Here is a 16,498-nt window from a genome sequence, read left to right as displayed (position 1 = left end):
GGTACATGTGCGATATAGACATACAAACTACATGTGTGGCACAGACATCTGTTGATGGAGGTGGGTCTTATATCTATTTGTCGCTTTCATTGGTTAATTAATAAAGAAACTGCTTGGCCCTCTGATAAGGTAGAATTTAGATAGGCGGAGTAAACAAAACAGAATGCTGGGAGAAAGAAGCTGAGTCAGTGAGCCGCCATGATTCTCCCACTCCAGACAGACACAGGTTAAGATCTTCCCTGGTAAGCCACCTCGTGGGCTACACAGATTATTAGAAATAGGTTAGATCAATATGTAAGAGCTAACCAATAAGAGGATGAAACTAATGGACCAGGCAGTGTTTAAAAGAATACAGTTTCCGTGTAATTATTTCGGGTAAAGCTAGCCAGGTGGCGGGATGCAGCCTGCCGCTCATATTACAACAATCTGTGCAGCAAAAACACTGAATGATATAAAATATTTTTAAAAAAAACATAAAAACTATAGTAACAGATGAGGTGGCACGTGTGTTTAATCCCCATACCAGGACAGACAACTACAGAGACACTGTCTCAAAAAAAAAAATGCAAAATCATACATATAATATACACATACACAATTCATCAGTGGGACTATACATTTACCTAAAAAATTTCCATGTCACATTGTATCTCAACTCTATAATAAATGGAGGACCCACTTCCTGACAGGTTATCATTTACAATAAAATCTTAAGTATTCTCAACATGGAGAACAATCAACTATACTGAGCAAATTTTCTACTTACCCTTACAAGCCAAATTACTCCTGTGAATGTTTGACAGTATCTGCATATGAATTTCATATACACATGGTCAGAAACAAATGAATGTTAAACAAGTTTCATCCTGTTTTCATCTTACATAGGCCTGTCCTCCCAGTCTTCTGAATAAGGATCTTGCAAAATCCACTATAGACAGGGTGTGCCAAAAGAATACTTGGAAAAGAAAAATCTCCTGGGAGAGTGCCAGTTTAAAAAGAATACTGCCGGGCGGTGGTGGCGCACGCCTTTAATCCCAGCACTTGGGAGGCAGAGGCAGGCGGATCTTTGTGAGTTCGAGACCAGCCTGGTCTACAAGAGCTACTTCCAGGACAGGCTCCAAAACCACAGAGAAACCCTGTCTCGAAAAACCAGAAAAAACAAAATAAAAGAATACTATTTTCATCTAACTGGACATTTATATAAACCCTGGACTGGGAGGAAGGAAGCTTCTTTACCCCAGACTAAAACTTCTAAAAGGCAAACAAGTGAACGAAGAAGTCAACTATGCTTACTTCATGCATCTGAAAAAGCAGATATCAAGTTGTGTTGATATGGACAGATCAGATGGCTTTTACATACTTTATTTGTTCTACACATATCAATTTTACAATGTCACGGCTTTACTTTTATTTCTATGGCATTTTTCAGTAACAGGGACTCAAACCTAAGGGCCTTAAATTTCTAACTTTTATTTATTTGTTTTTTTGGTTTTTTGCAAGACAGGGTTTTATTGTGCTAACAACCTTGGTTGTCCTGGAACTTGCTCTGAAGGTCTCAAACTCACAGAGATCAACCTGCCTCTGCCTCCTGGGATGAAAAGTGTATACCACCACCAGCAAGGGCCTCAGATTTCTATCGGACTTTTAAAAAGTTACCATTTTGCAAGGGGGGCAGCACTTGGGGCGCACATTACTGTTTAAAGTGAGGGTGGGTCTGGGGTTGGCAGCCCAACAGGGCTACATAAACAAAAAACAACAAAAGGTGGAGGGAAGCTAGACAGAGATAGCTCAGCCATTAAAGAATGACCACTGCTGCTGCAAAGGACCCAAGCTGTGTTCCCAGCCTGCACATCAGGCTGCTCATAACTGCCTATAACTCCAGATCCTGGGAATCCAATAACCATCTATTCTCTGCAGGAACTATATGTACCATGTGCACATACCCACACACATACAGAGTTTTATTATATGTACTTACCAATAAATACAAGACAGAAAGGAAATTGTTTTATCATTTTGTTTTTGGAGAAGGGAGAGATTAAATGACAGTTTTCATTAGGGAGATTATTTTATCAAATATTATCATTCCAACAAGCAGTTTTACTAAGTGAAAAGGATTTTCATCTGGAACAAGATCTTTGTCTTTATTCTTACTATACCCCACCCTTCTCTTCCACTCAAAACAGCATAATCTTACGAACCGGTATTTTTCATTTCTGCAGGTGAACACATACCTACACTAAACAGTTACTGCAAGCACACATACAGAGCACCACCAGGCTGGCTGCCTCTTGAGAGAAACAAGAGGCCTCCTCCAGCTCTGCCACTGACTCTCTGAAGCTCAGGTTGACTCCCTATTAAAATATAAGTGTTGAGAGTTAAGTAACCAGGCCCCTCAACACACACAACAAAATGCAAGAATATCTCTGTTGGAACAGTGCAGACAGCCTTTCCCAGACAAGGAGGTATGACCCAATAATTACAAAACAAGTTAACAATAATGAAAAAGGTGCAATCTCTAAGTGTTAAGGAAGAAACTCAAGCCTAGAAAGACAGAATTAATTCTCAACAGCAGTTGAGAATTCTTTTTACTACACTATGCACTCTTGAGGAATAATTTCGCAAATTCTAAGAAAATAAAACTCTATTCCATCAATCCTATTTTCTGATGCTTGCAAAACAAGCTAACAAAAATAAAGCATCAGATGTTGACAATAAACCTAACTTTGGCACTCAAATGACAGAAATGCAAACTAAGCAATGAAAACCAATCAGGATATTCTTCAATGTTCCTCCATACCTTTCAAGTTCTTGTAGTAACTAGATTTTTAAGAAAAAGCTTTCTTTCTTGAGACAGGGTCACTCTACATCAGTGGTCCTCAACCTATGGGTCCTGACCCCTCTGGGATCACGCTATCCTTTCCACAGGAGTTACCTAAGACTACTGTAAAACAAAGATATATTACAATTCTTAAGAGCAGCTACATCTGCAGCAGTTAATGCCCCAAATTCTGACTTACCTTTCTTCAAAATCCCACAAGCATTATGAAATAATAAAGCTATTAAGAAATAAAATAATAAATAAAGCTATTAAGAAATAAAAAGGTAGTTCCACTGCACCCAAAAATATCCAAAATTAAAGAAAGTCCTTCACTGCCATTGAATTATTACACACCAGCAAGTTTATTTGGAAGAAACAGATTTGAAATAGGCTTTAGAAGGCTACTACACAAATAGAACACAGGTTAGCATAAAATTAAGCCCAAAACTAAAGCATGAAACAAGAAAAAAAAAACAACATGAATCCAGGAAAGAAGTTTTTGAAAGGCTACTCATTCCTTTGGCCTGGGGAAATAGTTCAGTTGGTAGTGTGTACTTATCCCTAATGCGCAAAGTACTGTTTACTATCAGAAACTTATAAGGCACAGTAGCAATCACATGTTATCTCAGCACTCAGGGTAGAAGGAGGAGGATCCTATCTCCCCAGCCCCGCAAAAAGTATAATCCCTCATCAGGCAGCAGTGGCGCACACCTTTAACCCCAGCACTCAGGAGGAAGAGGCAGGTGGATCTCTGTGAGTTCAAAGCTAGCCTGTTCTACAAGAGCTAGTTCCAGGACAGGCTCCAAAACTACAGAGAAACCCTGTCTCGAAAAAAAAAAAAACAAAAACAACAACAACAAAAAATTGGATTGGAGAAATGGCTCAGCGGTTAAGAGCCTGTTCTACAAAACCAGTTTCAGGACACCCAGAGCTTTTAAACAGAAAAACTGTCTCAAAGGCCAAAATATAAAAAGTAAAGATAGATTAATTCACCTTCAAGTAAGCTTCCTTAAGTATATGAATGAAGGAAAAATAAAAGTGAGCTGGGTGGTGTGGGTGGTGATGGCACACGCCTTTAATCCCAAGCATTTAGGAAGCAGAAGCAGGCAGTTACCTGAGTAAATTCCAGGACAGCCAGGAGCCAGGGCTACATAATTAACTTTGCTGAATCAAAAAAAAAAAAAAAAAAAAATATATATATATATATATATATATATAGCCGAGTATGGTGGTACACACTTTTAATCCTCAGAAAACTAAAGCAGGATGATTTTTAATAAAGGCCAGCCAAAAGTGCATATTACAACTGATTTCACAAAACAAAAACAAGAGCTAAGAGTCAACTCAGTGGTTAAGAGTACTTGCTGTTCTTGCAAAAAAAAAAAAACAAAAACAAGTTTTGTTTCCCAGTACACACACAGCAATTCATAACAGTCTGTAACTCCTGTTCCAGGGAATTCCACATATCATCTTCTGACCTCCAAAGGCACCAGGCATATGCATGGTTCACATACAATTTGGGGATATGGGGTTGAGACAGGTTTCTCTGTGTAGCCTTGGCTGTCCTGGAATTTACACTGCTGGCCTTGAACTCAGATTATTAAGAACTCAAATTAAGACAAAACAAAAATTGAATCTTATACACACACACTTGTGTACACATACACCGTGCTTAAAGAACAGAATCAAGAAGTAAAAAGTGGATTACATAAAAGGGCAATGTTTATAAGATTCTGAAGCATTTTCTAGTTAGTCCTTGGAATATGATACTGTGAACTACATATTGGTCTTTTTGTCTCCTGGCACCAAACTACTAGAAAGAATCCTTGGGGGCTCTCCAAAGTGATAATCTTTTTCAATGGTTGAACTGATGGCTGGCATCCAGAAGTAACTTGCAGATGGGAGCTAGTCACCAGAAAGACAAAGGTGGGCTTAGACCACTGAAATTTTTGGTCCTACCCACAAAACAGAAGTGAAAGGTAATTATAATTTCAGATCTATCTAGCCAAACTTCCCAATAAAAATCAAAAAGGACAGAATCTAGAACGTCAAGATAGTTGCACACATTAAGGGGTTTCTAGAGAATAGAATGTGGAGTAAAGACACTGAATCTCTGCACCTCCCTTCCTCATCTCACCCATATGCATGTATTCACCTGTTTTCTTTTTAATATCAACAACAAAAAATGACAAATATTAAGACAGTGTTTCTGCGTACTGAGTTGCTAAAGCAAATCAATCAAATATGAGAACCAAATTTTAAGAATATTGATTTATAGCCAAGTAGTCAGAAGCACAGATAAAACAATCTGGGGTTAGCAATTGGTTTTCTGAAGTAGTACTGGGGGGCAATCTCGAAGACTATATCCTCCTACTGTGAGATCTGGCACAATTACCTCTAGAAATATCAGAATTAAAATTAAATTACAAGACAACCAGCTGCTATCCACTACAAGTGACTACTTCCTTGTTGAGGGGAGAAAGTAAAACTATTCATATTCATGGTCATGGATACCTTCTCTAGGTTGACTGTTAAAGACAGTTGAAAGCAGAGGGGAAACAAGTTTGCTTTTCCAACACAAAGAAAATCTCCTAAAATAGCAGACCAGGTAGGGAAGTTGAAAGTGCAATGGAAAGCACTGTTAAATTTCAACCAAGTTAACTAAATCATCACTTGTCCCAACTTCCTAAAAGCAACAAAATGTCAAGTTACACAGTAAGGCTTAAACCATTCTATAGTTACAAAAAAATCTACTCAGTTATGTTTTCTAGTTTCTTTTCATAAGATTTAAAAACTTTTAGCACACAGCAACATATTATAGCAGAAATGCCTTCCATTTTTCCACTTCAGGTATATGCATTTACTTACCTTAAACTAGGAAAAGATTAATGCAACCTAGTGGTCAACATACAAAGATTATATTTTTTACAAAATGAGGATTTAATTAAATCTTGCCCCACTATTTTACAAGAATGACTGCATCATCATGGGTTCTACTCACAGGGGTACATGGCATTGCTCAGGATCAGCTCGAGTCAGCTCTTCCTCTTCAATATCGGACTCCCCTCCTGAACTACTGTCCGTGACATCTGAATCAAATGCTTGTTCACTGCACCTCAGATTGGCTATGCCACTAGCTGTAAATCTCTCCAATTCTTCTGAAATTGAATCACTTTTCAAGAAGTTGCTAAGTCCCTCTGAAGTGGTAGTCTCACTGGCAGCTTTTCTCAAGGCAGCTTCAGCCTTTCGGGTCAACATCAACTGGCTCCGGGACCTCAGGGATTCCAAGTTTGGCAGTTTACTCAATGTCTTTTCCAAAAACCCACCCAGTTGGTGCTGTAAATGCCTCTCCACCTGCTTGGCTTGCACAACCTGTAATCGCTTCTGTAACCTGCGGGCACGGATCTCAATATCAGCCTGCCGCCTTAGCAAAGCTGTTATCCTTGTGTCAGAGTCTAAAGCACTAAAACGAATGGAAGACAGAGGAGACTTTTTGACCTCTAACTTAACATTTGTCAGGTTAGAGCTGGAGTCTGTACTAGGTGATAACCTACTGCTTCCTTGAAGTGCCGGCTGTTCCATGGAATTGACAGAAGATTTGTTTGCAGTACTATTATTGCTGTAGAGAGTTGTGTGTTCTATATCAAGGCTTCTATGTGGAAGAGTGCAATTGGTCATACCCCCCTTCAAGTTCCCAGAGTCAAATGCCCCCACTTCACCTCCCTGCAGAGCAGATGAAGTGAGAGACCGTTTTCCCCCATTGAGGGAACTGGAATTGTCATGATCTGAATGTGTTGAACTTTTAGTCAATTTCTTAGCCAACCCATTTACAGGCGCTTGTGGCAGAGCTGTCTGACCACTTGTATTCATGGTTCTAAGGTTTTCTAAGGAAAACTCCAAAACTGGCTGTCTCCCCAACAGCTCAGCTCGGAGTTCATAGGACTGAGATAAAAGAGGATGAGATTTAAGGACTGTCTGCTTGCTGAAAACCCCTTGTAATTTCAAAGACTCCTTTGCAGGAACAGATGTTACATCAGAGCAGAGATAAGATGCCACCAATGGTTGCAACTTTCCCAAGTCTTCCTTGGTAGGATTATTTCGGAAGTCTAGACCGGAATCCTCTGCAGCAATGGCTTTTCTTTTGGTTCCGTTGGCAGAAATAAGGATATTGGCGTTGCCGTTATTTTCGGCACTGCCAGGGGACAAGGTGGAGGATGGGGGAGCCAGTTTGAACCGGATGTGGTGTGCTTCAGCTGCTGCGTCAGTGAGAGCGGGCGCCATCGCAGCCATTCAGCACAGAGAGACAGGAAGTCCAGCCTCTTCCAGTGCTGAGGCCAGCTCCACGGCCCCTTACTGCCTCCCCTGAGAACAGACTGAAAGAGAGAGAAAAAAAAAAACAGAAGTCAGAAATACAAGGACATTCAAAAACAACACACATTTTCAACAGAAGCACCACTTGAGGCTATCATCCAAACTCTGTCTCCAAAAAAACGAGAATTAACTATGAAACCATTCTGGAGTCTTCATATGTCTTTCACTTGGGGTAGGAGAGGAACACAATCCTTTTACAAGAAAATAATTTAACCCTTTGGGCCACTTGTTAACTACAGGTTGAATATTGTCAAAATAAAAGTCTCATTCTGAAATAATCACAGATGCTTACAATTACCTTCATTTAAAAAGAAAACCTCTTTGTCAGGTAGTGGTGGCACATGCCTTTAATCCCAGCACTCTGGGGGCAGAGGCAAGAAGATCTGAGTCTGAGTTCTACGACAGCCAGGGCTACACAGAGAAACAATGCCTTGAAAAACCAAAAAGGGGATGGGGGCAGGAAGAAAAAGAAAACCTCTTTAAATGTTAAATTATTAGATTTAATGACCATATAAGATGAATACCCAGTAATAGGAGAAAAGAAAATTTCTTATTCTCATTTAAAAAAAAAAGTTATGCCAAGTCTTAAGGATCTGTGTTATTTTTCTGCCTGGGAATCTAGCTTTCATAAACTTCCTCACAAATTTACATTGTTATTACCAAGCTAGCTACAACATGATGTAACATCAATTTGCTTCATTTTCTTTGCTTTCAAATAGCACATAGTATCTTTTCTACTGGGCTATTTCTCAGCGCAAATCTGTGTCTTCAAATTAATAGTCCAACATAACTCTGTCTCCTTTACCCAAAAACACATCAAAAGAAATTACACTCTTCACTTCTCTAGAATAGCTTCCATCACCACTGCACTCCAGGAAAGTTAACCAGTAATGCCATTATCAAATTATTATTAAATCAACAGTCCCATTCTGACTTTCTTCTAAGCATTAATTAGGTAGTGTTAACTTTCTTGAAATTTCCTTTCCTGATATCCTTGGCATTGTAATTCTAACCTCTTCTTCCTTTTGAACCTCTTAAAATGTTGGTACTGCCCAAGATTTCTTTCTTTTGCCTTCTCCCTGAATTCACTTACTTAGCAACAACTACTAGTATAAGAACCACTTACTCTCAGAAAAAATTCTGAGCTGCACTCATCAACTTTCTAATCCTCTCATCCTTGGAAGTTCAGAATTCACTTTCTTCTTTCAATGAACTTTTTCCTTTCTTGTCCTAGCTCATTTTCTTAATGACATACCTCAATTAACTGCTGCTTCTTCATTTCCGATTCATCTATCTGGGTCTGGAAGCAAAAGGAAACCTATATAAAGGGCTACATCAGCTACCCCTAAAAGCACAATCTCTGTACCGCTGAAGATCTCAAAATACATGCCCCGTCCCTCAATTATTTGGTTGCTGTTGGTGGTGTATGTGTATACTAGTGCTTGTAGGCACACTTATGCCTACAGTGTGAGTGTAGCCCATTAGAAAACTTTTATCAATTGGCTGTCTCCTTCCACAGTAGCTTCTAGACACGGAATTCAGGTCATCAGACTGCAAGTGCACTTTTACGTACTGAGCTGTCTCACCAGCCTTGAAAGACCATTTTGAAGGCCAATCTTTCCACAATAATACTAAAACATCATTTGCCTTAAAAAAAAAAAGAATATAATGGGGACTAGAGATGGCAGTTAAGAGTAATGTCTGCTCTTCTAGGACCGAGGTTCAATTACTAGCACTCACATGGCATCTCACAATTGCAACTCAAGCACCCAGGGGTTTGACACCCTCATAAACAGACATACACAGGCAAAATACCAACACACACTAAAAATCATTAAAAAATAATAATTTATTTTTATATTTATTTTTGGATGGGGGTGTGTGTGCATACTACAGCACACCTATAGACGTCAGAGGGCAATGTGCAGGATTTGGTTCTCTCATTGTACCACGTGGGACCAAGCAATGGCATGCAGGCCATTAAGTGCCTTAAGCTCACTGAGCCATCTCTACTGGCCCTGCCCTTTACAGACTGTGTTAAACATTTGCAATCAGAGTCCAAAAACAAAGATAAGTGAAACTGCTGGTATTTTAGAACAAATCAAGACAATAGCACCAAACAATTCAAGTAGTCACAGTATTACTCATTTGTACCTTAAAAAATAATGCGATCTACATTTAAGATGTTCTTGGGGCCGATTAGATGGCTCAGCAAGATGCCCACCACCAAACCTGACCATTTGTGTTTATAAGCAATTTCTTTAAGTAGTCCTGTTTTCCACACATGCACTATAGCATGAGCCTATCTACACACAGTGTAACAAAATTAACTATCAGTAGATTTTTAAAAGATGTTCTTGATATAATTTTAAAACTATTTTTAATTTTCAATAGTTACATCATTTACCTTTCCCTTTCTGCCCTCTAAATCCTCCCCCCCCAAAAAAAAACCCTCCTTGCTCTTTTTTCAAAATTCATGGCCTTTTTATTTTTTGTTACACTTATAAATATAACCGGCTCAGTCTACATGTTACTTTGTATTCAGGGCTGACCATTTTCCTATGGGGTAACAAATTGGTGTGGGCTCCCAGGATTTTATTAACTCTTGACTCCCAAGCGCATTTTTGATAGTCTGTGTTGAAAGGGAAAATATGTGTAAAAAAATTCAGCTTTATAAAATCTCAGGAAAAACTCTTTCCCATCTTAAAATCTTTATTTTTTGAATATTCTGTCTGCATGTATTATCTGTGCACCACAGTGTGTTACTGGTGCCTGAGGAATTCAGGAGAAGGCACTGGATTTCCTAGAACTGGAGTTATGGATGGTAGTGAACCACTATATAAACACTGGAAATAGAACACCAATCCTCTAGAAGAGTTAAGAGTTATCTGTGTGCTCTTAACCACCAAGGTGTAGTGATATTTTGTTTGTTTTATCAAATAAAGCTTGCCTGAAAATCAGAGTGCAAAGGTAAGCCACCAGAGGTTAGGGGGTGGTGGTTCACACCTTTAATCCTAGTACTTGGGTGTCCCAAACCTTTAATCCCAGCTCTATTGAGGTGGAAACAGGAAGAAATAATGGCTAGACAGGGAGAGGAATATAAAGCGGGAGAAGACAGGAGCTTGGATGCAGTCTGACGACAGGATTCCCCCCTTTGGTCTGAACATTGGTAGAGGTAAAAGGTCTCTCTAGTGGCTGCACCCTCTGTTTCTCTGATCTTTCAGCATTAACCCCATACCTGACTCCAGGTTTTCATTATTAAGAACAATTAGAATTCGTGCTACACCAAGTCATTTCTCCAGCCCCACCACTGTTACTTTTAAGTTGTCAAGTTGAACCAGCCTTCTTTTCAGAATACCATCTTTTTATAAAGATTTATTTTTATGTGTATGAATGTTTTTCCTTCATATATGCATAAATTTATGTATGTGTGTGTACTGTATGCATGACTCATGCCAGAGAAGGTCAGAAGACAGCAAGGAATTCCCTGGAACTGGATCACTGAGTTGTCATATGGGTACTGGAAACTCTTTGCTGCTCAGCCATCTCTCCAGCCCATGGAATACTATCATTATGTCACAAAACAGATAGATGAACAATGACTAGTCAAACCAGTACAAAGCACAGCAACATAGCCTGGATACCTCAAGATGGAGTGTTTGATGCCTAAATGAGATACTTAGCTAGACCATACCTTAAAAAACCTGGGTCATTAGCAAATTTCTTTATAAAATGAACAAAGTAAAACTCACTTCAAGGAAAATCACTAATATTTGCTGGCAATGATAAAAATCAGGGCTTTCCAGTGAAAATTCAGTATTTTAAAAAACTGTACAGAGAACCATGAGCTTTAACCAACTTAAAAACATTAGTTGTGGCGTCTACATGAATTTCTGTTAAGTTTCAACACTTAGAAGCTCTGTGAGTGACCACGTGTTACAATTTTGTTAGAAAACTCACATATGGGTAAAATCAACTGCAAGACAAGATAAAAGATTTTAATGTAACAGAGTATAAAAACTGAACTGATTACTCAGGGGTTGAGACAAATTCTCACACAGCCTAGCCTCCTACTTGAAGGAGTTCCTTCTCCCTCTACCTTCCCAGTGCTGAAGTTACAGACAATACCACCATCAGATTCTCAGTAACTTTAAAAGTGAAAATAGAGTCTTGAGACCAAGAAGTTTCTATTCACTAAACTAATCCTCCTACCAAAAGAGAGGAATAACTTCCAATTTGAGCAAGTATTCACAGTAAAGAAGAACATAGGCCCAAGTGAGCAGGTTTGGGGTCACATCATGGCCTGTTATCAATTACTTAACTATTCTGTTCCATCAACTTCATCTACTTATAGACCTATACCACCTACCTTTTAAGACTGCTGTGATGATTACAAAAGACATTTTCATTTACTTAGCCTATTCATCACCATTTATGCCCCAGTAATGCTTAAGCATGCATGGACAGCCCATTTATGGCAGTTCTCCAGTTGTTCTTATCCTGGGCAGTCCCAGATGCTCGTGTTACTGTCATGCCCAAGGTTTCACCTTTATGCTGTCTATCCAGCATTTTGGGGGCCTATTACCTGGCCAATATTTGATTATCAACACAAAGGTTAATATGTAAGAAATAAATTCACTGGGTGTGGTAATGCACACCTTTCATCCCAGCACTCAAAGAGACAGAGATAGGCAGATCTCTTGTGAGTTTGAGGTCAACCTCCTCTTTACATAGTGAGTTCCAGGCCAGCCAGGGCTACAAAGACCCTGTGTTAATAAGAAATAAATTTGTGTGCACATGTGGGAATGGGTAGAATGACCACAGAAGACAGAAGAGGACATCAGATCCTCTAGAGCTGGAGTTTCTAGCAACTGGGTGGTTGCTAGAAATTCAGGTCCTCAGGGAGAAAAGCAAGTGTCCTTAGCCACTAAGCCATCTCTCTAGTTCACATAAGACTTTTTGCATGCCCAAGTGTACAAGTGTGTTGAGTGTGTGTATAAAACAAAGAATCTATTATATCATCATTATACTAAGTACTCATGCACGTCAGAAGAAATCACCAAAACACTGGATATGGAACTTAACAAATTTGCTTCATTAATTACAATTGCCGTAAAATACTTTGATTTACTACCGGGTAGTGGTGGCACACGCCTTTAATCCCAGCACTTGGGAGGCAGAGACAGGCAGATCTGTGAGTTCGAGGCCAGCCTGGTCTACAAGAGCTAGTTCTAGGACAGCCAGGGCTGTTACACAAAGAAACTCTGTCTCAGGGAGGGGGGGGAAAAACCACTACAATTTAAGACTGTTTTCTTACTTTATTTTTAATGTATCAATTTTTTAAAAAAAATTTGTAATGGGCTTTCATAAATGGAAGCAGGAGGATCAGAAGTTCAAGGCCAACCTCTATTACGTAGAAAGTCTAAGTTCAGTCACGATTACAGAAGAATTTGCCTTAAAAACAAAATTAATTTTTTAAAACTTTTTTTGTGTATGAGTGCTTTGCTTCATGGTAGGTGTACCACAGGCATGTCTATTCTCAGAAGTCATAATAGGACATCAGATTCCCTGGAACTGGAGTTATAGCTGCTCTGAGGCACCATGTAGGTGCAGGGGAACCTAATTCATGTCTGCTGCAGGAGCAAGGAGGGCCCTTAACCATAGACCCAACTCTCCAGCCACCAAAATTAGATTAAATTAAAAAAGAATGAGTAATGAGATGACCAAAGAATTTAAATTATTAACTATTCATATAAAGAAATATATGCAACATGGAATAACAATGCTATCTGTATTTACTGATATAAAAATGTTGTTAAACAAAAATAAGCACTACACAACTTAGAAGTCCATTTTGTTTTATAAGATAGGTAGTAAAATTTTGTCCTTTGTAATGGCTACATCATAAAAGAGTATTAATTATCAATAAAAGAGAGAAAATAAGAGAAAAAAGTTTTAGGAAGTCAAAAATATGAGTAAAGCAAAACATGCACACTTTTCTTCCTTTTTTTAAATCAAGACACAGTCTCAACTATGTAACTATGACTGTCCTATAACTCACTATGTAGACCAGGCTGGCCTTGAACTCACATAAATCAGCCTATTTCTACCTCACAAGTGCTAGGATTAAAGGCATGTACCACTATACCCAGCAACCATAGCATACTTTCTTAAACTTAACAGTGAAATGTTAATGAAAACAATCACAGCAATCTCAATCTTATAAATCCCCAAAAGCGCGATTTAACAATCCAAAACCAAAAGACAGCTCAGAGTTCATTCCTAGAACCAATGTAAAGGTGTAAGGAGAGAACCAACTCCACAAGATTGTCCTCTAACCTCCACATGCACAACGTGGATCACGTGTGCCCACAAGCCCGCCCAATATACAAATACAGTAAGCTTTTTAATTAAAGGAGAAAAAGGAGACCAGAAATCCTTTAATAAACAAAACAAAGTCTGTTAAATTTGGGGCTGCAGAAATGACTTATTGGTCAAAAGCACTAGCTGCTCTTCCAGGACTTGAGTTTGATTCCCCACACCCACATCTCACAATCATCTAACTCTAGCTCCAGGAAATCCAATACCCTCTCTTCTGATCTCCACATGTATCCAAGTGAGGCATAGACATACATGCAAGCAAAACATTCACACATACTTTAAGCTTATGATAAAGCACTTGTCTTCAAAGAAATCAAGCCATGTGGGCTGGAGAGGACCAGGGTTCAATTTCCAGCAACCACACAGCAAACAGCTCACAAATGCCTGTAACTCCAGTTCCAGTATATTTACGGCTGAGATTATATTTTCCAATTTATTGATGGAGTTAATAATCAAATTATATACACAGAATTCCAGTCTAATGTATGTTTAGTTTTAGCTAATCAAGTAGAATACAATCTGACAAGAACAGATGGCTCAGATGGGCACTGGGATGGGAGGCAGAAGCAGAGGCAGGCAGATCTCTATTCCAGGACAGTCAAGGCTATCCAGTGAGACCCTGTCTCAGAAAAAAGCAACAACAAAGAACTGTGTAGTACCTGACTATGTAGTACCTGCTGACACTGATATAATTAATTTTGTGAATTGAGCTTGTACAAACAAAAGGATCACCAAAATCAAGGTATTTTAGCTATAGAAAGGAGAGCTGGATAATAGTTTCTCAATTCCAAAGCAATATTTTAAAGACAGGAAGATGAAAATTCATTCAGAAAACATTTTGGGAGGGCTGACAAGATGGTTCAGACAATTAAGGAGTGGGCTTAAGCCTAACCACCTAAATTTGATCTCAGAACCCACATGGTAAAAGTAGAGAACATAACTCCTATGGGTAATCCTCTGGTCTCTACTCATAGACTGTGGCACACATGCACACAGACATATACAAGCATACATAAACACACGCAAAAAGTTTCAATTAAAAAACTTACAATCTACTAATACCATGGACAGCATCATTCTGAGGAACTAAGACTGGATGGTGTTAGTTACATGGTTCTGTGTTGTGTTGTGATTCTATCACTCTTACTTGTGATAAAGTTCCAAAAGCAAACTAAAAATCAAGCGGCACTTGGAAAACAAAAATGTATGCCCAGAGGGCAATTTCTCAACCATATCATCACTAACATCTTGGATTGGAAATTTTTGGCATGGTGGAAATGAAGGACAATTCTATGCATTGCAGAATATCTGACAGAATCTCCAATTTAATAGATGCCAGTAGTACCTTCTGCGGGGGAGGGGGGGCTCAGACTGTCAAGTGCACCCCCAATGACAGCAAAGCAAAACCACAACTCCCTAAGAACTTTTAGCTAGACGTGAAGTTTTCTCTTCCCATTGCACTTCTGAGTAATATAAGTCAGAACCTACATATAAATACTTCATTTTTATTCCTTTTATAACCCTAGTCAGCAACTCAGGTGAAGAAAACTTACCTGTAAACATGTATTCCGAGGGGAAAAAAGAAGAAAAAAAACAAGAAAAAAACATGCACTTGAAGAGACCCAAGCAGAAGGCTTAAAGGCCATCTGGCTAGCCATTGAGGCAAGTATTACAATCAACCAAACTTATACTGAAAATAAAAAGCAAAAATCAAATAAGAAAATCCTACTGTCCCTAACAGGACTTCTACTAATGGAATTTTCAACATTACCTCATTACACAAAGCAAAATTTAAAAAAAATAAAGCTAAAAAGAACACTTTTTAAGCACAGGAAGGTTAAAAAAGCATATATAAAGCTGGCAAGATTTTGGCTGAGCTCTAAATCTAAACATCGTTAAAAGTTCAGTGTGGAAACTTTTACAAGGACAGAGCCGGGCAGTGGTGGCGCACGCCTTTAATCCCAGCACTCAGGAGGCAGAGGCAGGTGGATCTCTGTGAGTTTGAGGCCAGCCTGGTCTACAAGAGCTAGTTCCAGGACAGGCTCCAAAGCCACAGAGAAACCTTGTCTCGAACCCCCCCCACACACACACACAAAAAGAAAACACAAGAACAAGAAAATGGTGATGTCTTTTCTAGTGAGAGGCTCTAGGAAACCACAGGACATACCAACACAGTTAATTGTTGCTAAATTAATATTTAGCATATTAATAGAGAAGGCAATTTTTTAAAAAAAGGCAATTTTTTAAAACATTGGGAAAGTACTTTGATGTGGGACCATGAATGGCCAACATTTACTCAGGCTTAAGATAACCAGATTACCATTAAGTTTCTCAAATGTGAGCTGAGTTCTGAGAGAAATCAGTTGGATAGACGGATTACAAGTTAAAATAGAAAAAAAAGTCTAGAGATCAAGCATTAATGACTAAAACAATGCAATAAAAACATCTAAGATTGTCATCAATGATGTGGGATGTACTTCTGTCTATGAGTTGCTTTTACTAGTTAATGAATAAAGCTACTTTGGCTATGGCAGGGCAGAATATAGCCAGACTGGAAGACATATACAGAGAGAGTAGGCAAAGTCAAAGAGACATTACAAAGCTGCCGAAGGAGACAGATGTCATGCAGCTGCCCAAGAAGCAGCAGGTAACAAACCACGAGCCTCATTGTAAATATAAAATAATAAAGAATATGTTAATTTAAGATATAAGAGTTAGCTAGAAATACGCCTGAGCCATCGGCCAAACAGCTTTGTAATTAATATAGTTTCTGTGTGATTATTCGGGCCTGGGCAGCCAAAGAAATGAACAAGCAGTCTCTGTTTACAATCAAAGTAAAATACTCTCAACGCTTAAACTGGGAAGGTGAAGGGGCTGAAGTCTACATAAAAGTCAAATATATGGTATATACAAAAGTGTGATATT

General features: G+C 38.8%; 1 protein-coding gene across 10 annotated transcripts in view; it reads right to left on the bottom strand.

The window, feature by feature from the left end:
* Kansl1 (KAT8 regulatory NSL complex subunit 1) overlaps positions 1-16,498 on the bottom strand; it is a 132,313-nt gene that overhangs the window by 81,677 nt on the left and 34,138 nt on the right. For 9 of the 10 annotated variants that reach the window (XM_075990425.1, XM_075990422.1, XM_075990429.1 and 6 more), the window contains one exon: positions 5,823-7,194. In XM_075990425.1, the coding sequence (XP_075846540.1) occupies positions 5,823-7,111 (1,289 nt within the window). In that variant the 5' untranslated portion in view covers positions 7,112-7,194. Of the gene's footprint in view, positions 1-5,822; positions 7,195-8,447; positions 8,470-16,498 lie in introns of those variants that run through there. The other variant, XM_075990421.1, reaches the window with a different exon arrangement.

Source organism: Microtus pennsylvanicus, chromosome 11 (assembly GCF_037038515.1).
Source record: "Microtus pennsylvanicus isolate mMicPen1 chromosome 11, mMicPen1.hap1, whole genome shotgun sequence".
NCBI classification, from domain to species: Eukaryota; Metazoa; Chordata; class Mammalia; order Rodentia; family Cricetidae; genus Microtus; species Microtus pennsylvanicus.
The sequence above is the reverse complement of the archived record's forward strand: the minus strand, read 5'-3'. Positions and strand labels throughout refer to the sequence as shown.